At 51.0% G+C, this 25,103-nt stretch overlaps 1 protein-coding gene across 1 annotated transcript in view; it reads left to right on the forward strand.

Moving 5' to 3' along the window:
- The window catches only part of ITGA9 (integrin subunit alpha 9), a 270,400-nt gene that overhangs the window by 44,589 nt on the left and 200,708 nt on the right, over positions 1-25,103 (forward strand). The window contains exons 7-14 of the mRNA XM_036333155.1: positions 833-918; positions 3,338-3,406; positions 6,858-6,995; positions 8,928-9,033; positions 11,579-11,673; positions 15,927-16,017; positions 18,993-19,038; positions 23,682-23,836. Of these exons, the coding sequence (XP_036189048.1) occupies positions 833-918; positions 3,338-3,406; positions 6,858-6,995; positions 8,928-9,033; positions 11,579-11,673; positions 15,927-16,017; positions 18,993-19,038; positions 23,682-23,836 (786 nt within the window). The remainder of the gene's footprint in view (positions 1-832; positions 919-3,337; positions 3,407-6,857; positions 6,996-8,927; positions 9,034-11,578; positions 11,674-15,926; positions 16,018-18,992; positions 19,039-23,681; positions 23,837-25,103) is intronic.

The following is a 25,103-nucleotide window of genomic DNA, read 5'->3' on the forward strand; positions in this document are numbered from 1 at the left end:
GCTTGGGAGGCACACAGATTGGATTTGAATCTTACTGTGTGGTCATGGGAATCTTGCTTAATCACATTTTAGTCCCACTTTCCACATCTCTAACATGGAAGAAATAATCATATCTTTCCCCTAGAGTTGGGAGGTTAAAGGCCATGATGACATCCAAAGTACACGTGCAAGCTGTTCATAATAGCCCCAAAGTGGAGGCAAACCAAATGCCTAGCAATAGGGGGGGAAAAAGATACTGTGATATATTCATGCAATGAAACATTAATCAGCAATAAAAAGAAACGACCACACTCAACATGGATGGGTGTGACAGTTATGTTGAGTGAATGAAGTTCTAGACCAGGAAGACATAATGTGTAGTGATAGAATTCTGAAGCATGGCTATTTGTGAGGGGGCATTGACTGGGAAAGGGCATGAGGGACTCTCCTCAGTTGTGTTTCCATGGTTACATCCACTCTGGGTGGCGATTACATGGTTATATACATGTATACACATTCATTAAGTTCTACACTTCAGATGTGTGTACTGTATGAACATTCAAAAATATGTCAATAAGAAAAAGAAAACAGACCTGGAGTATGTAGCCCAGTACCGTCCCAAACAGACAGTCAGAGTCCGCTCTTTCTTGCCCTGATGTCCTGGCGAACATGTCTTTGTGTGAGACGAGTTATTCCTGCATGAGAAGACCAACAGCTGCCATTGGGTCCAAGACTGGCTGGATAATAACTGCCTAGATGAGGGTTACTTGAGAAACGTCTTCCTCTGATGGATCTCTCTCTTCCCTGACATTGTTTCTCAACCCTGCCCTTGGCGTCTGCCCATTCCTTACAGGCTATGCGGTTACCGCCGGCCACTTCTCTCATCCGTCCACCACCGATGTGGTAGGAGGCGCCCCCCAGGATGAAGGCATTGGGAAGGTGAGGAGAAGAGCCTTTGGAATAGCAGGGGGTCAGACAGAAGGGAAGGGGGCACACTGTGGCTGTTACAGGGGTTTGTCACCTCCCTTGGATCTGAAGATTCTGTTGGGTGGCCGGCAGGTAAGTGACGAAGTATTGAGGCACCTCTGCTGTCTCCTTCCAGCCACTTTTGGGAGTTGACCTGGAAGCTTCATCAGAGTGTGGATAGCACTCTCCATCTCCTGCACGTTCGCATCTGAGAATGTTTTTCACAGCCGACTCTGTGTGTGCACACGCGTGTGCAAGTGAGATTGTTAAGACTGACCTTGGCAGCATGGCACCTCCCCCGCCCCCCCGACCCAGCCCGCTAACTTCAAATCTTCCACTTTCTCAAACCCTTTCCAAGTTTGACTTTGACCTCATAGAGCCAGGTCTAGTCCCAGATATCTTTGAGAATTTATCTTGGGGCCTAGATTCTTATATTTATTTCCCCCAATGTTTTGGAACCAAGACTGGTGCAGCCCAAAGGCTGGACTGGGAATATGTGGGTCGCTTTCCCTAAGTATCCGCCCAGAGTGTAGAATAGACCCCATGGGTTCAGGGCTGTCTGAGTCCCTTTGGGAATCTCGGTTGGAGCCTGACCCTGCAGAGAACTATGCTTGATGGGTCTTTGGCTCCAGGGAATAGGAAATCCAGATTGAGTAGGTTGGGTAGGTCCACATGAGTCAGGAATCTGCATTTTTAATACACTCTGTAGGTTCTCTGATGGGAAAGACTGAACAGAGGAATGGTGTGAGCCCATGGGGTAGACCTAAGGTAGTCTAACCATATCTCCGGGGGCTCAGAGTAATGGGGTCTGGATTCTGGAGAGGCCATGACAGGCCGAGACCACTGTTAACTGGAGCCTTCAGCCAGGGCGTCAGTATGACCAGCTGACCCGCTTGACTATGATATGTTTATGGGGGTCATCTCCCTGCACCCTCCTGGGCAGGATTAGGGGTCACTGCTGGTGTTTATGGAGCATGTGCCTCCCTCCCCCCAGCGCTGAGGCTGTGGAGAAAGGGTCTTTGAAAATGAAACCAGGGGAAAACCCCAGGGCACTGAGCAGGGGGAAGCATGGGGATGAACTCTGGTGACTTCAAGAAAGATATGGGTCTCCCTGAGTCACATGCTTCCTCTCCACCGTGGAAGGACGAGGAAGTGCGCGCGCTGTTCCCTGTTCCCGCGTTGATAATGTCTTCCGGGGGAGGAGCCGCGGAGTGCCGGCACCTCTGCGGCTTCGATCAAAACCTCCACCTCCCAGTTCCCAGCGATGCCCACGCCTCAGCCGATGCTGCTTCCAGTTGGGCCACATGAGAGGCGCTGGGGAAACGGGTCACTGTTGATAAAACTGATGACTGTCCCATAGTCCCAGGGATGGGAGCTGGTACAGACCTGGTTCCCAGGCACCCCCAAAAGGACCTCCGGCCTTCAGGTATTGGGTGGTGATTGATTTCTGTTATCTGGGCATGACAACATTCACACTGAGATCCTTCACTCTGTGCAAGGGTTCCCTGCTCTGGTTCTCGTGAGACATTCTCTTCCCATACGATGTAACTTGAAAAGGAACTTCCATAGTCATGTCATTTAGGAAGTTCCACCTCCATGATCTTTTTTGTGGCGGAGACTTATGGTATATACATGCACCCTAAAGGCTCTGAGAAGTCCCCCCGGTAAAGAAATGTATTTAATGTTTAACTCTGGTGTTTGCCAGCTAAATTCCTGTTTACGCAAGCAAATGTCATGACTCTTGAGGTCTGTGGTGTCACTTTGGAAAACTGCTTGGTCTGAAATGCTTCCCTCCCTCTTTCTTATCTTGATACTAGAGGCCCGGTGCATGAAATTTGTGTATGGATAGGGTCCCTAGGCCTTGCCTATGATCAGGGCCCATTGGGGCCTTCCTTCCCCCAGCTGCTGGCCGGGGCCTTCCTTCATTCCGCACTGCCCCCTGGTGGTGTACACATCATAGCGAGCGGTCGAATTCCTGGTCGGTCGAACTCTTGGTCTGTCGAACTCCTGAGGTGACAATTTGCATATTTGCCTTTTATTATATACTAGTAGGATACCTGCTCAAGCTCTCACTCATAGGAATGAAAGAACTATTTCAAGGAAGAAAACACTTCTCCTAAGTGTTGAATTGTTTACTGGTGATTTGGAAGCTCCTAGGGTCTTACTATGCGTGGCTTCCTCCATGATGTGGCCAGGAGCGGAGGAGGTGAAGGACACTTTCTTTGCAGAGTTGATAAAATGAGAGCCACGTGGACTGCATTAGGATCCGCCGGCAAAAGCACACCTGTCCTGTGCCGGGTCAGGCATTTCAATAGGACTCCCAGGAGGATGGTGATAAATATCTTTGCTCATTGCTCCCAACTTAACTAGATTTTCTTTTTTCATTTCATAGGTTTATATTTTTCGAGCTGACCGAAGATCAGGCACCTTAATTAAGATTTTTCAGGCATCAGGTAAAAAGGTAAGATTCTTGGTATATATGTTTGTGTTGTTTGAGAGATGTCATCATGGGGAAGTCAGATTTTACGCGCTGGAAAATGGGTTTAAAGGCTGTCTCTGGGCCCTGTGTTTATGTGGTGGTTCTGTTGCCTCTTGGTGCCTTTCTTTACCTTCTCAGCATTGAGTGTAACCTGCAGATTCATGGGATTCAGGTTGTTGTTGGAGACAGGTAGCAGGATGAGTTTGTAAGGGGCCAAGTTCAGCATAGAGTTTTTTGGTAAAAGGTTGTATTTCACACTGTCATCAAATGACTGCATACTCTGTTTCTCTTGGCCTCTCTGTCTCTCTCCATCTGTCTGTCTGTCTTTGCCTCATACATACACATCTGCACCTCCAGAGAGATCACACACAATTGTGTACAGGTAGCAAGCAGACCTGATTACTTTCCAAGGAGGCCCGCAGACAAATGGGTCTCACGCTCCCTCTCTCACCAGCACAGCGCCACCCCTGCCGCCTCGCATCCTGAGCCCTCTGCCACCATTGCCACAGGGACTGTTGTCACACGAAGAAAAACCAGAGTCACCCGTTTCCCTTTAGAGCCTTGAAATAGAAATAGCCTTCAAATTAGTCTTGGGCAAAGTTTATTTGCCTGCGTCATCTTGTCCTCATACCATCCCTAATCCAAATTCCTGCAGATTTTCCATCTTAATTTCTATCCATACTGCACCGAAGTCTGAAAGTAAGCCAGTTGGAGATGCTGTTGATTATTAAACATGGGCTTATCTGCTACCCACTCCTTGGTGTGGCGTAGATCGGCAGGCTTGCTTAGCATGACTGGCAGCTCTGAGGGGACAGGAATTCAGCTGGGAGGTGAGGCGGGGTTAGTGAGCTCTGGGGAGAGGACAGGACCTGAGGCGGGAGGGAGACACCAGGAGACTGTCAGAAGGTGACTTCCCTTCCACGACCCAGAGAAATGGGGGGAAAAGGCTGTTTCCTTCCTGGGCGGCCATGTGTCCTGGCCCTAGTTCAGTTTCTGCTCAGAGTCAGACCTGCTGTATGAGTTACATATTGTTCTGATGATGAATCCTATTGCAAGGACAAAAATCTACTCATTTTGTGCAGTTTTAGCAACCTTAAGGCGCATGCTCAGTATTGAATTGTCATCATATTTTCAGTAAAAAATAAAATAAAAAAATGCATCTCCAAACTCGGTTTTGTGACATTTTCCCCTGAGAACAGCTCTGCGTTCCCCCGAGAGCTGGGCTGCCTGTGTTATTTTAACATTTCCAACCCGCAAAGCAGCGACCCTGGAAAATGCCCGTGAGCAGTTCTGCAGAGGTTTCCAAGCACCGCCAGCGTTAGAGAGAATAACTGTGCGTTAGTGGCGAAGAGTCGCCAGGACCAAGGCGGGCGTGGGCGCTGCTTGTCATTTTCTTTAGGGCTCGTCTTGCCCGCTCCTGGCACCGTTCCAGACTTACTCCTTCGTCGGCCAATCCCTCCTGCCCTCTGGTTGCACTGTCTTCTAGCTTTACCCCCATCGCCTCTTTTTGATTTTGAAATAGACCCTTATTCTCCTTAGGCATTTTCTTCCGCTTTTTTCCCGAAGATATGAGGAATTCTTGCCTATCTGACGTCTCTGTCATTTCATAGGGGAAGGTCATGACCCCAGGCTCTCAAAGGATGCCTTTAGCGGAGTCTCACACACACAAGAGGGGTCTGACTCAGTAAACCACCGGTCCCTTCTGCTTTCGTGTGGCCAGAATTTGATCAGATAGTCTTATCTCCTGGCTTCACCTTGAGAAAAGAAAGAAAAAGGGAAAGAAAGAAAAAAACCCAGTTCTGGTCTTCATTGGTGGGCATGCTTCATGCATAGGACACATGAGGAATCACCAGTGTGGGTGCAGTCCAGATGTTAATCGAGGCCCACATCCCCGCATCCCCAGGCTAACGGGAGCTCTCCGAGCAAGGACCGCGCACCCCACAGCGCGCCGTTACCAGGCTGAAGTTTTACGGAATTGACTGAGTATGTGATGCATCAGTTATGTCAAAACAGAGATAGGGAACTTCACGTCCAGGGGTTTCTGAGTTAACACCGAAGAGCATGCCAAGTTAAACAGCCCATTAGAGTGAGACAAGTCTTTCCCTGGGACCTTGCCTGGGTCTCAGTCCTTTTACTCATGTCCGGGTAGGGAGATCGGCACAACCACCGAGTCGGCGACTGGCAGCTGGTTTCTGTGTCCCTGCCTCCCGTGCCTCAGAACCTTCCCTGCCCTCCTCTCTTGGGCATGAGGGGTTGGGGCACATGCGGGTTGAATGCACGTGGCCTTGGCATGTGCCTGGGAGAGGGCATCGGAGTCCTCTTGGCCCAGGGTCACTGCAGGGAGGGGTCTGGAGTGTCCTCCACCTGTGTCAGACTCCCCGGGGTCAGCTGCCCACACACTCGCAACAGTGAAAGGAAATGCTGCTTCGTGTCCATAGAACCAGAGCCCTTTTATTTGAAAACATGGATTTTAAAAGGGTAGCCTTTCTAATAAAGATCAGAGCTTGCATGCTGGTAGCCTCTGGAAAGGATACAGCCTACAAAAATGTTTGTTTGTCCTATGTAGTAAGTTTGTTTGTTTGTTTTTAATAGGAATTAGTTGCTATCATTAAAAAAAAAATAGGCCCTTCAAATAAATTGTTTTATTTTGGGCTTCTCTTGGACAATGGGACGGTTGGCCTTCTTCAGGGTAGCAGTTGACTGAAGCTGGGTAGGAGCTGCTCCCGTCGCTGGGTCTGTGGATGCCAGTTTGCCACAGTCTCCACCACTCCCTATTGTGCCTTAGCCACTGAAGCCTAGCGCCACTTGCCACTGTAAGCATACTCGCACTGCTATTTGTTTCCTACCTGTTATATCACTTGCCTGGATCCCATTCACGTTTGGTTTAAAAACCCCGATTTAAGGTAATAGGGACTGGATTAGGCTATGAGTAAGGATGAGCCCGTGTAGCCTGGTTGGGTCCCTCATCCACCCAATGGTCCACTAGGTCTCTCCCTTTTTCTGTCACTTCAGCCCATGAGTTCCTAACTGGCCTTTAGCTGTGCACAGGGCTGGGAGGGGGTCACCTGTTTCATGCCTCCCTGTGTCCTGAAACTTCATATTCCTATTTACTGGGCCTTGTCAGATGTCTGGATCACGAGGTGCTTTTATGATGGTTGGAACCTATACTTGCAACCTCAGTTTGTATTTTTAAAAACAGTGCCTCCTTCTCCCAGGATGGGTCCGTTGGTTGACCCCCTGGGTAGGGCTCCAGGACAGGGGACTCTGAGCCAGTTAGCTCTGGTCTCCTGGCGCCTGGTGGCCCCGCGTCACAGCTGCAAGACACAGGGAAGTCGGGTGTTTTCCCGTTCACCTTGGCGTTCTGGCTTGCGGGGAGGGCCTCCTGTGTGAGGGCAGACACTGAACGCTTTGTTGCAACTCGACTTGGTTGCAGATGGGCTCTTACTTCGGCTCCTCCTTATGCGCAGTTGACCTGAACGCGGACGGCCTCTCCGACCTGCTGGTGGGGGCCCCCATGTTTTCTGAGATCAGGGACGAGGGGCAGGTCACCGTCTACATCAACAGAGGAAATGTGAGTACAGTGCTGGGCAGCCTGTGGACAGGGGGTGGGAGGGGGACATGTCTAGCGAGTAGTGACCGAGCACCCTCTGGGCCCCGCACTGCGCCCTGCGACGAGCTTCCTACCTTCAGAAAGCTCAGTGTTCCACTGATGGAAAGTTACAACTGCCAACACACAGGGGTTCAGAAAATCTTAATGGCGGTGTTTTGAGTGCCTACCGGGTACCAGGAACTGTTCCTCCCGCTCTCTGTGAATGAGTTCAGTATAATGTGCACCTGGTATCAGTGGCCCCCATGTTTCAGGTGAAAAACAAACAAACTGAGGCCCAGAGAGGTCAGGTAACCTGCCCCAAATCACACAGCTAAGGAGTGGTGGGGCTGGGGTTTGAACCCAGGCCGGCTGGATTCAGAGCTTCATCTCTAGATTGTGCTGCCTTCCTCGGTGTGTACACGCATCTGCCCAGGCAGCAGAGAATCCTTCCCAGAGGACACAATGGCTAGAAGGAATCTTGAGGAAGGAGTAGGAGTTGGGCAGACAGGCAGGAGTGGGCTGGGAGCTGGGTGAGTGGGTGGAGGTGTGAGGCAGCAGGGCCACTTAGTTCAGCATGGGGCCTGGGTGGGGACCAAGAGCCCTAATCAGATGTTCCTTATTCTGCAGAATCATGAAAGGGATGTGATGGGGCAGAAAGATGCCTCTGTTTCCCTTTAGCCGAGTGGAGGAGGTGGTGGTGGGGAGACCAGTGAGAAAGCGGAATCTTTTCAGGACCTGGAAGTAAGAGTGTTCAGCCAGGAGGGAATGGTTAAATGAATAAATTCTGGTACCACCAGCCTTGGAGCTAACATGAGAAAATGCTTATGAGATAACCAGTGCAAAGCAGGATTAAAAACGGTGTATACAAACCACCTTTAAAAATAGAGCAAATACACAGAGGAGGATAATAACATCGCTCTGGGTGGTGGTCTTGGGGGCAGATTTTTAGTTTTCTCTTTATCCAAAATAGCAAACATGTCATGCTTTCATCATCAAAAACAAACAAAAAACGGTGAGTGTGCTTTTAAGCACTGACAAGGTGCTAGCTATCCCAATTGGGTAGAGGCGCTGGTGTGTCACCGTAACCAGGCGGGCAGGTGCCAGGAAGGAAGGGCAGCCATTGACAGAGGAGCCAGGGCACACGCGAGCCTTGGCTTTCTTGGATGTTTGCAAACTCTTTGCAAGGGAAGGAAGATGCTTCCTGGTACCTGGTGCAGCCACTGGTCACCTGCATCTCTGCTGACGTTTCAGTGAGGGGGACGGGGTGGGGGAGGTGATCATTGTGGAGATGAGAACAGCAGGCATTCACGCAGCCCCTCCCAGCCACTCTGTTCGCGGGAGCCTGACACGTCTGCGTGGGTGTTAACTTGTCTGAGGCAATCAGGCGGCGACCGGACGGATAGCCCGGCCATGTGTCTAAGTCGGGGCATGGACACTTGGAGCAGGAGCGTTCCCCAGATCTTCTCTGGGGACATTTCACCCCCACATCTCACCCCCCACAGCCCATGTTTCTTAAAGCCAAGTGCTGACCCTAAGTATTCTTATTTCTCTTGAACCTCTTCCTATTTTTAAAAAATATATATTTTTATTGGTTTCAGAGAGGAAGGGAGAAGGGAGAGGGGGAGAGAGAAATATCAATGATGAGAGAGAATCACTGATTGGCTGCCTCCCGCACGCTCCCTCCAAAAGGCACCCCAGGCTGTTGGAGAGCCCCATGCTGCCCAGGTACAAGGGACCCATCTTGCCCCCAGAGAGAGCGGTTTGGGTGCCTTTGAGTCTGCCCAGGTGTTTAGGTGTTTCCTGTCCATGGGGTGCGCTAGAGAGGTGATGTTCCCAGCTCTGTTTTTCTTTGTTTTTGTTTTTTTAATTGTGTTTTTGCTTTGTTTTCCGTTTTTCCTCCATCCTGTTTCCCAGGGAGCCCTGGAGGAGCAGCTGGCCCTGAGCGGGGATGGCGCCTACAACGCACACTTTGGGGAGAGCATCGCCAGCTTGGGGGACCTTGACGACGACGGGTTCCCAGGTGGGTGAGCGCCTGCCCCCTGCCTTCCAACCTGGCCCCCCCCCCCCCCCCCGTGATGCGCTCCTGGATCTACCTGCCCACAGAGGAGGGGGAGAGGACCCCTCAGAGAAGATGCTCTGTGCGGGCACTCAGGGCTGAGCTCTGAGCCCACGGGCATTGGCTTTCCAGGAGTCCTGTCTCGTCAGTTCTGTGTGTTTTGCTGTGTGATTGTGGGGCCCGTGAACCTTGGGGCCGGTCCCCTGGGGCTTCGGATGGCAGAGGAGCTCAAGCCAGCTTCCTCCCGGCGCAGACACATCTTGTTTCTGAGCCTCTGAGGCTCCACAGGCTCTACCGCGTTGTTCGTGAAATGAGCAAGGCGAGAGTTTGACATTCTCTCCCCTGATAGTCACAGCATGCTGGACTGACTTTTTAAAAAATATATTTTTATTGATTTCAGAGAGGAAGGGAGAGGGAGAGAGAGATAGAAGCATCTGTGATGAGAGAGAATCATTGATCGGCTGCCTCCTGCACATCCCACACTGGGGATCGAGCCCACCCCTGGGCATGTGCCCTGACTGAGACTCGAACCAAGACCTCCTGGTTCATAGGTCGACGCTCAACTGCTGAGCCACACCGGCCCGGGTTGAACTGACTTTTGAATAAGTTTTAATTGTTGGGGGTTGGGGATACCGAATGTGTAGTTCTGTTTGGACAGCAGTTGTCCTTCCCGGATGTGGCCTCTCTCTCTGGCCTGTTCAAAGCCTCCTCCCCTCCCTGCAGAGGCAGATGTCAGACATCAGGACCTGCGGGAGCCATGTCACTGGGCGATGGCCGAGGTGGAAGAGGGACTGGGGACCGCTCTTGCCTCAGGCCAGGCTGCCCAAGAGGCCTTCATTCAAGAGCGGGGGATCGCCACTGGAGGTCACGTGGGTGCACCACGCCTCTCACCTTTGACCTTACTTCTGCAGACACGTGACTTTCGTTAAAAGCAAAGGGCAAAAAATAAGGAAGATCTAGGCTTCGTTCCAGGAATTGTCAGTTTGTGAGAATAGTGTCAGATTTTTCTGTGTGTGAAGCAAATGCCATTGTATAGATTTCCTCATCCAGGAATAGAGTTGACTTTTAAAAATATATATATTTTTATTGATTCAAAGAGGGAGAGAGAGAAACATCAATGATGAGAAAGAATCACTGACTGGCTGCTTCCTGCCCACCCCACACAAGGGGCTGAGCCAGTAACCCAGGCATATGCCCTGACTGGGAATCGAACCCGGGACCCTTCAGTCTGCAGTCCAATGTTCTATCCACTGAGCTAAACCACCTAGGGCTAGAGTTGGCTTTTTCTATGCAGTAACCATTGTCTATAGAAATCCCCCCTCTGGCGGACGGAAATTGGGCCAGAGGTTTATCTTTGTATTTCTTCTTTTGGGTGGCTCAGTGATATTTTTCCCCTAAGAGAATGAGCTAGGACAGGGGTGGGCAACCTTTTTGTGAGTGCGTGCCAAAACCAGCAAAATCTCTGTCTCAAAGTTCTTCTGCGTGCCAACCCTAATTTTTTGAGACCATGTTACGCTTACTTGATATCTCTTAAGGTGTACGTATGTGAAGAACCTGTAGAAATAATAAAATTCATCCGAGCAACAAACACAGTATATGATGATGAAAAATACATTTACTTTTTAATGTATACATGTACACTGAGAGTCCGACAGAAGACTGTATGACTCCGTCTGATATTATCAGTGGGACTTTTGCTGCTGCATCACTGATGGCAGAGATTTTACATCAGGTTTCTATTTCGTGACCTTCAGAGATATGCACGAGCTACTACTTTCATCCGTCAGGCTACTCCTATTACGAGACTTAACAGAATTCATCACTGAGAACAAAGATTCACAAGCGTATGTGGATGAAAGCATGGAGAGTAACGCTGTTGCAAAGTTTTTTAAACAGAAAAAATTTTCTGGAATGGCATTCCAAGTCCTCAAGAGTTCATTCTCGACACTTCTCTCTGGTACTCCTGTCTCTAATCGCTTTTTTTCAATGTTTTCCAAGTCAACTCTAAGGTCAATAAATTTCTGCTTCCAAATTGAGCTATGCTGAAATGCAATCCACTGCATTTCAAAGTCAGCCATGTCTATGGTCTTTAAGATAACTTGTTAGGTAAAATTGTTTATTTATCTAAGCTGCACCTACACTGAATTTATCAGAAAAAAAAAAAGTCGATATTAAGAAAAAAATTGTAAATGGAAGATTATAAGAGAGGGTTTGGCGTGCCAGCAAAAGTTACTGGCGTGCCATGTTTGGCACGCGTGCCAGGAGTTGCCCACCCCTGAGCTAGGAGCTTTCCCGGAATGAAACTCTTCCCACCTCCTATCATTTTCTTTCGACTTTTTTTTTGTTTTTTTTCTGCTGAGAGATTATGTGCCTGAGTGGATGCTTGATCAAGCAACAACCGAGACATTTTTGGTTTGGAGGGACTCAGACATGATGGCAGGAATGAGGGAATCCGCTCTTAGGTTATTCCACGTGGCTTTTCTCACCGCAGCTGTTTCTCTCCCCTCAGACGTGGCCGTCGGCGCGCCCATGGAGGACGACTTCTCGGGCGCCGTCTACATCTACCACGGGGACGCCGACGGGATAGTCCCTCAGTACTCGATGGTAATGGTGGGAGAGGGAACTGTTTGTTCATCCATTCATTCCACTTTCCTCTGTGCCACACCCTGGGGGCCGGAGGCGCCGACAACTTCCCTCCTGCTCTTAGCTTTGCCACGCTCTAGCGAAAGGCACCGATTGGTACTGCTTATGAAAGAGCAAGACATTTCTAGACTCCAGAGTTTGCTGACATTGAGGGATGCATCTGCCGACACAAGATCATGTCCAAATTCTTACCCAGAGTTAGAGCGATTGATTTAAGGGGAGGCTTTCTTTGTTGTTGTTGTTGTTACTCCTTTGTCAACCGTCTGTGCTAAAGCTGAAGGGTCTATTGTAAAACATGATCTAGAAAGACTGTGATCCAAGGAGGAGGGACCTGAAAGCCGCCACAGGGCTGTTGTCCCATTTGGCACTGACACGAGAAGTGGCTTACGCTCTGGCCTCGTGCCCCAGACTGGGGAACATGGAAGTGGTGAGTTCAGTTTTTTGTCGTATCAGCTTGGTGTTCAAACTTGCTGATGGTGCCGAGCCCAGCCCCTGGGAAACAGGAAGTGGTGCTCTGGGCAGCAGCACCGCCAGGATGTCTGTGCGGAGAGGGGCCCAGGCCTGCGGCGTGCTCCCGGCGGGTCAGGGACAGGGAGGGACGGAGCCCAAACGGAGAAATTCCCCATCAGCAAATACTGACTTATCGAGCGCTTATTATGTGCTCCCGCCTTCCTGCTCATGCTTATATTTCTCATCGTGAAGAGGATTATGGCTAAGGAAATACAGTGTTGAACGGAGCCTTGCTTTTATAAAAGGTTCTATAAATGTTCCATAAAATGAAATGGTAGTAAAATACCAAAACCAGCTCCCGTCCTGAAGTTCCTAGGTAAGGGAAAAACAGACTTTACAAGTTGATTTTTAGAGGCAGTACGTCCTGGGAGGTCAGCTTATACATTCATAGTTGTTCTTCTTGCTTCACTAGAAGTTGGCTGCTTATGGGCTGAGGGTCGCTGCCTGTGGGGCGTCAGGCTCCCTCTGGGCAGGGCCTCCTGCTCCGTGTGTGACTCCAGGGGGCAGATGTGTGTGACTCCGGGGGGCAGATACCGAGTGGGGGGACAGCTCTGCCTCTTACCTTGAATCCTCCTAACAGCCATGCGAGATGAGTACTTTTTTTTTTTTATTGCTTAAAATATTACAAAGAGTAGTACATATGTCTCTGCCAACACAAGATCATGTCCAAATTCTTACCCAGAGTTAGATCGATTGATTTAAGGGGAGGCTTTCTTTGTTGTTGTTGTTGTTACTCCTTTGTCAGGCTGACGTTATTATTTTTTTTTTTCCGCTTGACCTTCCCCCGGCCTCCCCTACCTCCCACCCCCACCCCCGGTTCTTGTGTCCCAGGTGAGTACTTTTATCACCACCTTTTATTTGTGGGGTGACTGTGGCCCAGGGAGGTTCTTTAACTTGCCCAACATGTGGCAACATGGCCATCGCAACTGCCAGTCCGACTCCCAAACCTTTCGTTGTACCCACCATCCTCCGCTGCATGTCAGAGGAAGGACCCCTGGCGGAAGCCCAGTGGAAAAACGTAGGAATGTGGAAACTTCGCTGTGAGACGTAGGTGCTCCAAGGGGCCTTTATCTACACGGGTCTTCCACGTTTTATCAGAAAAGAACCACGGATGGTGGGAATACACTCTTAGGGGATTCTGCCAACATAGCGAAGGGAGAGGGCTGCAGTCACAGTTGGGGGTCCCATGCGCATCACCAGGGCTGCTCTAGTCTGAGTCGGGGACACCCTTCCCCGGGGCGACAAGCTGAGGGTTCTTGCACATCGCCCCGGAACTCATTCCTTTTTCTTGAGTTCACCGTGAAGAGTGTTGGTTTAGGATCCGTGGTGTCTTTCTCAACTCGAGAGCCCTGTCGTGGCGGCCCCTGGGGTCTTCCTGCCGAGGAGCTGACCATCATCCCGGGAGCCCGGGAGTCCTCGGCCAGCCGACCGCCCGGGGTCACTGTCCACGCATCCTTCTGGAAGCTTGTTCCCGGACCTCGGAAGCCGGCCACACGGGGAGGCAACCTGCGAGGCCCCCTCCCCCGCGCTCCAGGGTCTTGTTCCGTTGCTGGGTGGAATCCTGCAGGCAGGCAGCTGACGTCTAAATGTGTGGTCAGCGCGGTGCCTGCAGTAGGAAGCGGGGATCAGCAGCTGGGCCCGGCCGGCCTTTGTCAGCAGGTTGGCTCGTTAACGTTGACAGAGAGAAGTCCTTTGGGGCTCTTCAAAAAAGAACAAAAAGAAAGAAACAACTATGATTAGACTTTTCCGAGCTGCCTCCTATGGATGCGATAAGGTCAGGGATTGAAAAAGGAAACTAAAACCCTCTCATGACAGAGTCTTCGGGGCCCAGGTCCGGACAGAGCGGGCATTGTGTGGGCGAACTCGGGGAGGAAATCAGAAACAACCCCGGGGCGAGGCAGGCGCTTTTCCTTGGCCCGGCTCGGTATTATTTCTGCTGGGTAAATCGTGCGATCGGCGTCAAGTTCTTCCACATTGCTCCTTCCTCTTTCTCCGGGGCCCCGTGAAAAGGGTTGATTTTAAGATCCTTGCGTGCCTCTCTGGGTTCCACAGCCCCCTGGGCATGTTAGGGCGGCTCCTGCGATCTCTCCCCTCTCTCCTGCCCGGAGGACACTGTCTACAAACCTGGTGGAGCTCCTGGTTTTCATTTAGAGTTATTAGCACCGAGCAGACGTGTCTTCCTGGCTTTCTGGCCTAATGGCCTGCAGATGTCTGCGGGAGAACGTCAGCCTGCATCGCCACCCCCAAGCGGACCACCCCTCCGCTCTTCCCCCGCGCCCCAGCCGAGCAGACCTCAGACAGGCAAAGGGAGGGCAGGCTGCCGCCGGCGTTGGTGGACCTCAGAGCGAGGTGGTCGGCTTCAAGATGTGGCGTCCATCCACATTTGTTGACACAGGGCCATGTGGGATGCGGACCGTGCCTGGGAGCGAGACACATGTCTTCAGTGCTTCCGACAGGGTTCTGACTTGTATGTTGATGCTCGCTCATCTCCTGCCGGATGGCCTCACTGGAGATGGCGAGTGGAGGGCTGTTTGTCGCAGGGAATGGCCTTGGCCTAGTGTCCGTCTGTAGATCCTATGGAAACTCCCCTCCCCCGGCCTCGTGACTTCTCTGGAGGTTGGCCCAGTAAGGAAAAGGGTAAGGGGAGAAAGCCCACAGGGAGCTCCTGGGCATCTGTGTGCCTGGTTCTGACGAGGCTTTTGCTGTGTGGCATGAAAACAAAGCATTTCCCTTGTCACCTACATGAGGGTGTCATGGACTGAGTCTCCACAAGGAGACTGTATAGACAAAGAGAAGGCGGGACGGGTCAGATGCCAGAAGATAGGACTCTTCTGATTCAGGAAGCTCGGTATCTTTGTGAGGGGCTGAGCCCCACAAAGGTCGATGTATGACGAAGGTTGCTTATAAGCAGATCATCTTGATCTACCGTGTGAACATACGGTGATGAATGATGAATCAAGAGCACAGATGCCTGAGTTCCTGGAGTTGGTCGGGCCGTGAACTCTGAATGGTTGGTTGAGAGCTGCCCTTCAGGGAGGAGGCTCCAGCGAATTTTGGGGTTTTCCTACAGCACATGGGAGGTCCAGGGCCTTGGGGTTCTAGGTTTCCGAGGTAAAGCTGCTTCACCCTGTCAGGGGAGCTCAGGAGCCGGCGGATCTTCTGGTTGGCTGCATGGAGAGGCCGTCGCCTGTGGCCGGCTGGTCCATCAAGACATGCGCATTGCCTGCCCGCCTAGGGAAAGACTCCAACGTGTACCGCTTAGGGGAGGAGTATAACATGGTTAGTTACATGTTTGGGAAGAGTGATATAAGGAAAAGTATGTTCTTAGAATTTCAGCCAGCTCTCCCCGTGTAAACACGACACAGAACCTTCATTAGAAAGGGCAGCCACACATTATCCACTTCACACTTCACTGAACATGTCAAAACATCAACACACTGGGCGGGGTAGCTCTTTCGTTAGCCCCGGACTTAGAAACAAATGTAAATCATGGCATCTGGCGAAGGCAAGGAATAGTAAAGGAGTGTGTGGTCTTTAGCTGCCTGCCAAAGACTCCCTGATCAAATCAGGACTCCTTTTTTGTAAGCTGTTCTTTCAACAAAGTCAAGACCAGGTGTCCTCGGAGGCTGGGCTAAAACAGTCACGGGGCTTATCCGGGACTGTGCTCCTTTCCGGCGACTCAGTTTCCCTGTTGTCTGTTTCAGAAACTGTCCGGGCGGAAGATCAGCCCAGTCCTGCGGATGTTCGGGCAGTCCATGTCAGGAGGCATCGACATGGATGGGAACGGCTATCCCGGTAAGCGATTTCCCTTAAGGCAGATGAGGTACACCAGCAGTTCTCAACCTGTGGGTCGCGACCCCTTTGGGGGTCGAATGACCCTTTCACAGGGGTCGCCTAAGACCATCCGAAAACACATATATAATTACATATTGTTTTTGTGATTAGTCACTATGCTTTAATTATGTTCAATTTGTAACAATGAAATTGGGGGTCACCACAGCATGAGGAACTGTATTGAAGGGTCGCGGCGTTAGGAAGGTTGAGAACCACTGAGATACACGAAGGAAAATGCACGAGGTAGCGTGGTTGCCTCTCTTTAGGATCAGGAAAATTCACACCCTTAGCAGGGGGTGTTTGGCCTGGTGTTTGATTTTAAGGTGAAAATGTGGAAATCTCTTTTGGGGTTTTTTATTTTTTTTAAATATGTTTTTTTATTGATTTCAGAGAGGAAGGGAGAGGGAGAAGAGAGAGAAACATCAATGATGACAGAGAATCATTGAACGGCTGCCTGTTGCACGACCCCGAGTGGTCGAGTCCACACGTGGGCATGTGCCCTGACTGGAGTTGAACCATGACCCCCTGGTTCACAGGTCAATGCTCAACCACTGAGCCATGTCCGCAGGGCACTTTAGGGGTTTTTAAATGACCTACTCTGAAGAGTGGAAGCAGCAGGTGGGTGGATTTTACGGTGAATTCTGTGGCTGCCAGTCTTTCTCATGAAGAAAAAAAAGCACGTCTACATTAAAAATGATAAATAGTGAAACCTTATGTTTTTCTTGATATTATTTTTTTAAAGATGTTTTTATTGATTTTAGAGAGAGATGAAGGGTGAGAGAGAGGAGAGGGAGAAACATTGGTGTCAGAGAGAAACATTGTTCGGTTGACTCCTGCTCTCACCCCGATCTGGGATCAGATCCGCAACCTGGGTAGGCGCCCTGACCGGGAATCGAACAAGTGACCTTTGGTACACGGGATGACACTCAAGCACTGAGTGACACCGGCCAGAGCTTCCTTGATATTATTTAATCATAGTCAGAATTTTCTTACTCTCAAGAGGGGAAAAGGGACTGAGTACCATCCCTCCCCCTGCATGAAAATTATTGAAAGATTTTGAGCAAAAAGAAAACCGTTGACGAACAAAGCAGACCTTCCCCGTTCAGGCTGGCTGGCTGGCTGGCTGGCTCGTCTTCAGAGTCAGTGTCTTGCGGTGGTTGAAGCAAATTGAATAAAAATGTAGGATTTTCAAACCCCAGTCCCAAGTGATACCTGATTCAGGTATTTGAAGGGGATGGAGTGGGATGAGGTAAGGAAACAGAGATCAGAATTTTAAAAATCCAAAATCATCGTGGAATTCAGAAAAAATTTCCCTGGAACTGTAGGCCGTCCTGCTGTCTATCTAGAGAAGATGTTTCTTTCCACCGAGAGCGCTTCAGGAGGACCTGGGAGAAGTCACGAAATCCTGTAGGAGGGCACCGAGTTCTGTAGTTTCTCCCAGGGTTTTGAGCATCCCTCGCATCGGTACAGAGCCAGGAGGAGTGGGGATAGGAGAGGGGCAGTGTGGACGTTGCTGTCCCTGTAGAGCCTCATGGGCCTTTTTCAGTTTGAGAGAGCAGTTCTTGCCCCTGGCAATTTGTGGCCATCCCTAAACAATGCCTTATGACGGTTTAGCGCTTTAATAGATGCAAAATGCTTCCACATGCAATGGGCATCTTATAATAACCCCCGTAGGTAGGTGGAGATGGGGGTGTCCTCCCCCCCTCCACTTTACAGTCAAGGATACTGAGCCTCCGAGAACTGAAGGGACTGGCAGGGACCACACTGTGGTGGGCGAGGACCTAGCCTGCTTCTCTATAAATGCGTGCTGAGCAGGTGTGTTAATACTTCACGAGGAAACTGACTCTATCTTGCATTTTTCATAAAAGAAACGGCCAGTGGATCGGGGTCTTTTATTTTCAGATATTCAATCAATTTAACAAAATGAGCAAGCGTACCCAACCGCAAACCTTTCAGCAGCAACACAGTTCGTGGATTTGCTCTTTGTTTTCCCCGGTGAGGGTGTTGGGTAGACGTAGGGCTTCAGGCTCTTGGACTCAGGTGCTGGGTTCTGCGAGGAGTAATGGGAACCCCAGGGCTGAGGGCTTATATGAGACGGGAAGAAAGGCAGAGAGCTGTTGGGCGAGTGAATGCTTCCTAAATTAAAGTTATTTAGAACAACCACTGCCAGCTCACACTTGTGTTTTGGTGTGTAGTTTACCAAGTATTTTCTGAACTCAATATCTAATTTCTTATATTTATTACATATTGAAGTACTTCATAAATAGTACATCGAACACATTTAATATTATGTTTGACAAATATTGAATGCATGTTTTCCGAAAATATGCTTTTGAAGAAGACGTAGGATAATCGTCTCCGTTGTTCAGACAAGGGTGCTGAGCGACTCTGGGGTGGCAGAGAGTGAGGGGGGCAGTGGAAATGAGTCACATGTTCCACAGAACTTGGGGCTTTCTGCACGATCATGTAATTCCAGGTAGCCCTCTCATTCATGGATGCCCAAAAGAAACGTAATGTGACCCACATATGTAGTTCAGAATATTCTAGTAGCCACGTAAAAGAACAGGTGGAATTAATTTCAGTAACGTTTTATTTGGCCCAGTATATCCAGTGTATTATCATTTTTACATATAGTCGATATGGAAATTAAGGAGGTGGCTGTTCTTTTGAATGAGGTCTTTGAAATCCATCTGGATTTTACACTTACAACACATCTCGGTGCGGACCAGCCACATTCCAAAGGCTCGACGGCCACACCTGGTGATTGGCTGCCGTACGGGCCCGTGTGGCTCTGACTCTGACAGGACCGTTCTGGAGCCCAGAGGCTGGCCATCAGCGGCCCGACCTCGAGGCCGGGCCCCATTGCTGTGGAGAGCCTTGGGGTAGAGGGGATAGGCCTCAACAAGTTTCTAAATCTGCATGTTTCTGGCTTTCAGATGTAACTATTGGAGCCTTCATGTCCGACAGCGTGGTTCTTCTAAGGTGAGATGTTTCCTCTTGCTTCTTGGATTACATTCTTCGTGGGTGAGGGGAGGGATTGGTGGAGGTGGGGGGGACTTGGGGGAGTCATTCACCTTAGCCAGCAATTCCCTCTGTCCTGCTCCTTGTCTGCTGAGGTGCTCAGTCCGCGGGAATGCTCCCTTTCTTTTAAAAAATATTTTAGTTTATTGATTTGAGAGTGAGAGAAGCATTAGTTTGTCGTTCCACTTATTTTTGCCTTCATGGGTTGATTCTTGTATGAGCCCTGACCGGGGATCGAACCTGCAACCTTGGTGTATTGGGAGGATGCTCTAACCAACTGAGCGCGCCGGCCAGGGCCAGTGCTACCTTTCCTGTTATTCTCTGTCGCAGGTTTCCAGCTGGTGGGCCTGCAGTGGCTCACAGGTGTGAGAGAGAGCATCCTTGGAACTCCTAGGCAGAGTCTGCGGCATCCTGGGCCATAGGGGTTTTGCGTTTAGCCACGAACGGCCCTTTTCCCCTTTCGTTCAGATGCTGTGCTCATCCGATCGTTCCCATGGGTGCCGTGACACTCAGGGGCCCAGGAAGCACTGTCCTGTCTCATGTCTTCACCTCACACCCTGCATCCTCCCTTCCTCGCCTCGTCATTCCCCACCCCCAGGGACCAGGAGCCTTCTGCCCAAGGGACAGCGCATCATTCCCTGGTAGCAGTGGAGCGGAGGGACGTGCGCTGGGGCCCAGGCAGCCTGCATCTCCCCTTCAGAGGCCCGTGGGCCGCCATCCCACCCGTGAACCATCTCCAAGCATTTCTGTCTGCATGAGTCAGAGGAGGCAGAATTACACTTTGGAGTGGGAGCCAACTCGTAGGTTTTGTTAATAACCCGATGGCAGAACGTTCTAAAATAGGCAAGTAGGATCTCAGAGCTGGAAGGGGTCCCAGGGGCCATGTGGTTCCTCACCCCAGGTCCGTCTCATGCAGCAGTGCCTTCAGCTTCTGAGGGTACAGTTAACTCCCGGGGAACCCCAAATACTTTGAAGAGGCAGAATCCCCCTGAGGCTGAGAGTGTGGAACTCGGGGCCTGGTGCTCTGGGTCCCAAGCCTGACTCTGCCTCTATGTGAGTCTGCCGACCTCTCTTTCAGATTCTCATCTGTTCAGCAAGGTAGTAGATCCGACCCATGGGGTTCTCATGATAACTCCTGGAATTAGTGCCTGTGAAACGCTTAGAACGGGGCCTAATCTCAGTGCTCAATAAATGCGAGCAATTCTGACATAAATTAGGTTACATCTGCCTCCCTCTGAGTCTGCTTCTTGGTCCCCTGTCTCCTATGTAGAGATGGATGGCTTTGGGGCAGGTTTGGCAAGCTAGCGTCTTCCCCAGCCATTCAGGCTCTTTCTGTCCACCCATCTCTGTCCCGCCAGCAGCACTGACCTCGAGAAAGCCCAGGGCACCCTGCCTGGCTTCGTTCCTCACCTGGACGTGAGCTACGACTGCCAGCCATCGGAAAGAATTACAGCCACCAGCTTCCCCCAAAATAAAATCTCGGGAACATGTGCATGGCTGTCCTGAGGTGCCCCTCTGCTTTCATCTCCGAGGCTGGCCCCGGGCAGCCCAGCCTCCCGCCCACAGGAGTGCGGGCAGGGCCAGCTCTGCCCTCAGGAAGTTTGTTCTCTCCGATTAGCTGGGGAGGCCAGGTCCTGTGGCGGGACGATAGGCGGCTGGTGTGATGCCATTGAGGCAAAGGAAGTGATCAGAGAGGCCCATGAAAGATTTCTGGGCTCTGCCTGGTCCAAAAACAATACTTGGAGCTGGAACACAAAGGTTGGAGGGAACTGATGTTGGAGGGAGATGTGCCCGGGAAGGTCCTTGCGGGTCATTTCAAAGGATTCTGTTTGAACAACTTTCATCATTTTGTCTGGCCTGCTGACTTCTGTTTCCTGTTCACCTCACCTTCTGCAAATCTCTGCCGTGAGAGGAGGAACCAGATGTCCCAGGTGGCCCCTGGGATGATGGGAGGGGCTGGCTTTTCTTTTCTTTCTTTCTTTCCTTTTTTTTTTCAGACTTTACAAAAAATCAAAAGATTTTTCATTTATTTCAGAAAATGTGAACCCATTATTTTTTCAATTATTGCTTCTCCCATTCTCTTTAGTCCTTCCTCTGGAGCTCAGATCACATTATCTTTACGTTCTTTCCATCATGTCGGTTAATCTTTCCTTATGATCTGTCTATTAATTTCCTAATAACGTTAAGCAAACATACTATTGTTCTTTAAACTGCTTCTATTATTCTTTCGATGCCAGTTCTCACATCTGTTAAATGTACTCACTCCTCCATGGTGTTCCTTCATGTAGTTTATAATTTTCATTGCAAATTTACCTTCAGCAATCGGTTTCTTTTTGTTTCTTGGGGTATTTTCTGTGATGTTCCATGAGCCCTGGGTTGTGGAAGTCTAACTGTAGAGTGATTTGAGGTATGTTTCACAATAAGGCTATCAAATGATTGCTTCCTCTATTTCCGATTCCTTGCAGCGCTCACATTTGTTTAACTCAGTTGGCAGAAAGGAAGTCAGCAGCAGATTATCTCTTTCTTTTTAAAAAAATATATTTTTATTGATTTCAGAGAAGGAAGAGAGAGAGAGAGAGAGAAAGAGAGAGAGAGAGAGAGAGAAAAACATCAGTGATGAGAGAGAATCATTGATCAGCTGCCTCCTGCACGCCCCACACTGGGGATCCAGCTCACAATCTGGGCATGTGCCCTGACTGGGAATCACACTGTGACCTCCTGGTTCATAGGTCGACGCTCAACCACTGAGCCATGCTGGCAGGGTGCTGGCTCTTCTTTTCTATGATGACTAGGACATATACGATGAGATTGGGCCCCGTTCTAAGCATTTCACAGGCACTAATTCACGGAGTTCTCATGAGAACCCCACGGGCCTGTACTACTCCCTTGCTGAACAGATGAGAATCTGAGAGAGAGGCCATCAGTCTCGCATACAGGCAGAGTCAGGCTTGGGACCCAGAGCACCAAGTTCACAGTCTGGGCAGGGAAGGGCTCCCCCAGGGTGCAGACCTGCTCTCCCGGGGACCTCTGTCTGTTTTGTGGAACTTTGGGCTTTCCTGTTCTTTTCCTGGGCTTTTAATCCCTTTTGAAATAATGGAGTACAGTTTGCAGCCATTTATCAAAGGCTTTTGGACAGTTACTATCCTGAGACCATCGGGGTGAATTCACCAGGATCCCAGCCGCTGGGGGGGCCTGCAGGCTGGTGGGGCAGGTTCGGAAATAGACAGCGACCTTCATTAGTACGTGAACACAGAGACCACAGCAGGGGTGGGCATCGACTGCCAGGGTTGCTAAGGAAGGGAGGGGAACCCCTGAGCTGGCCGTGAAGGGCCAGGGGGGCTGTAGCGAGTGACCATGGGCATCCGTACAGACACCGTGACCAGGAGAAGCTGTTTATAGCATCTTCTAAGGACGAGCCCAGAAGAACAGAAGAACATTGGAAGGCCAGGATACTGGATTTCTCTCGGGCAGTGCTGTTGCCTGCCTTCCGTTAGTCCTGCAGCTGGGTTGGCCCTGTGAGCCCCACAGTTCCCTTGTCCTTGTCACACTGTTGCTCTCAACCCCCGTCTCCTGGCAGCAGTGGCCGCAGTGAAATCCCCTGGCCCCATCTGTGCCGCGTGTCCCCCGGCTCCCTCCTTTCTCCGAGTTTCCTTTCAGGCTTCCTTCCCTTAGAGCTGGTGTTGGTCCTCGTTCCCATCTGTCTTGTCCCCCTGGGCACTCTTGAAGGGGTCACCGTGCACAAGGAAAGTCATTGTTCTCGAGCCGCGAATGCCCCTTAATCTTGTTATGTCAGCCCAGTGCATGAAGGCCAGGGTCCCATGGAGGTGAAGAGGTCTCTTTGTGAGGCCTGGCAGGGAGGAGAAGGTCAGGCCACAGCTTAGGTGAACGGCCCCTGAGCAGATGTTTGCCGGGAGAGCAGAATGGGCTGATCCGCTCTGGGGATTCACAACAGAGATGCCCATCCATCAAGCACTGGGGGGCGGGCCGAGTCCTTGTAAAGAGAGGGGATGTTTATTGGGTTTCACTGAGGCCAGGCGGGTTGGTTCCATCAGCTCCGAAGTGCTTTGCTGTTAGCAGCTGGGATGCCTTTAGTCAAGGTCTTTCAGAAAAAATACTTAGTGGATTGATGGGAGTCACTGAAGGGGGAGGTCTGACCCACCGGTCGGGCCTGGAACTTTGCAGTTCATGCTTCTAATGGCGGTGGAGGCTCCGGGGGTCCCGATTGTGCATCTGTTTCTCAGGTCGTGCCGGCGGCTGTCCAACTTCTCAGATATACTCATTTCTTCCTAATGAAATGGAACTCGGAACCTAATTGGTGGCATTTTAACATCCGGTGGCCCGTTCATGGCTTCATCCAGATGTGTTTTGTTCACAAACAACCTGCCTTTGTTGTTGGGAAGCTAACCGTTCTTTATTTATTAGGAAGTAAGCTGAAGAACCACAGAAAAGTACCGGCAGCGCATCCGGGCCCTTGTCTCTTGGGCGACTTCACACGTAAAGTGCTGGGCTGAAGGCCTGGGATTTGTCCCATCTGTTTAGTTCTTGTCTGGTTCTGGCAGCTGCTTGTCCCCACGACTGAGTCACCTTCCTCTCTTGACCCGCAGGGCGAGACCGGTCATCACGGTGGACGTCTCCATCTTCCTCCCCGTCTCCATCAACATCACGGCGCCCCAGTGTCGCGACGGACAGCAGCCCGTGAACTGCCTGAATGTCACCGCCTGCTTTCGCTTCCGCGGCAGGCACGTGCCCGGAGAAATCGGTAATGAGCCACCAAGTCAGGGATGTTTCCGAGTTCCCGCTGGCTGTGCTTCCCGCCTGGTTTTGCAGGCAGCAGGCCACAGATGTTCAGGAAAATGAACCGTAGTTCCATCTTTCTGGTAGAGGGAGACATGCAGAAATATGCCCTGAAACGTGCGGGCAGTGGTATTACGGAAAGGTTGAGAAGGGTGATGGGCAGCCATTGTGGAAATGGACGGGATGTCAGATGGAGGTGGAAGGAAGTATGTCAGGTGGCTGTGTGAATCCAGCTTCAGGTGGGGGTTCTGAAGTTGGGCATAGAAGGCAGCCCCCCTGGCTCTGCACCATCGGGAAGGTTGGGTTTTCAGATGGAGGTGGAATGGGGGGATGTCCAGGCCCCTGGCATCCTCCGCCCTCCTCCTAGACCAGCAGACGTGCTGCAGGCCGGCTCAGTGCCACGCCCAGGCCTCCAATGATGAGCCTTCCCCATTCTCGTCGCTGGTGGCTGCGGAGGAGCCGTGGTGGTGGTGGTGGTGGTGGTGGTGGTTTTGGCCACGAAGGCCTAGCACAGGAGTCCGCATATCCAGGGCTGGGAGTGTCAGCAAAGGGCTGCCTGTGGGCAGTGCAGCCTGGGTTGTGCGATAAAGAGGCACCGTGGGAAGCTAGGCCTCCAGGACAGCGGTCGGAGTGGTGTCTTCAGTGGTACCAACCTGCCGCCACCTTCGGCCGCAGCTCCCCCCGGGGGATGGTTTGGGAGCCACAGCAGTTGGTGTTATTGCCTTGTCTCTGGTGGAGCTCACGCATATGCACAGGGAGGGGACTGCAGGGAAGGGACTCCACTCGCCTCTTCCCTTTCTGCGTTAGCAGTGGAAACCATGGCTCCCAGGTGGCCACAGGAGTGCTCAGGGCCAGCTGGTTAGTCACGCCCCGGGGGCTGCTGTGGCTTCTGGCTATACTGTGGGGATTCTAGAGGGTCGCTGTAGGGGTGATTCTGCCCTGGCTCCGCAGGGGAGGGTCCAGTCAGGAAGACAGAAACCACAGCAGTTATTTTCACAAAGGGAGTGTAACGTTGGGGGTCAGTCCAGCAGGTCACAGAGGACCCCGCAGTAACTGCAGGAAGTAGCCACCCTGCTAGGTCTGCACCAGATGGTGTTCCCAGACCAGGTGCAGCAGCGGCACCTATTAGAAATGCAAATTGTAACTGAATGAGACCCTCTGAGGGTGGGGCCCAGCAAGCCTCCAGGTGGCTTAGCTCTGAGCACCCCTGGTCACCTAGGGGAACCCAAGGA

Source organism: Myotis myotis, unplaced genomic scaffold, assembly GCF_014108235.1.
Source record: "Myotis myotis isolate mMyoMyo1 unplaced genomic scaffold, mMyoMyo1.p scaffold_m19_p_13, whole genome shotgun sequence".
Taxonomy (NCBI): Eukaryota; Metazoa; Chordata; class Mammalia; order Chiroptera; family Vespertilionidae; genus Myotis; species Myotis myotis.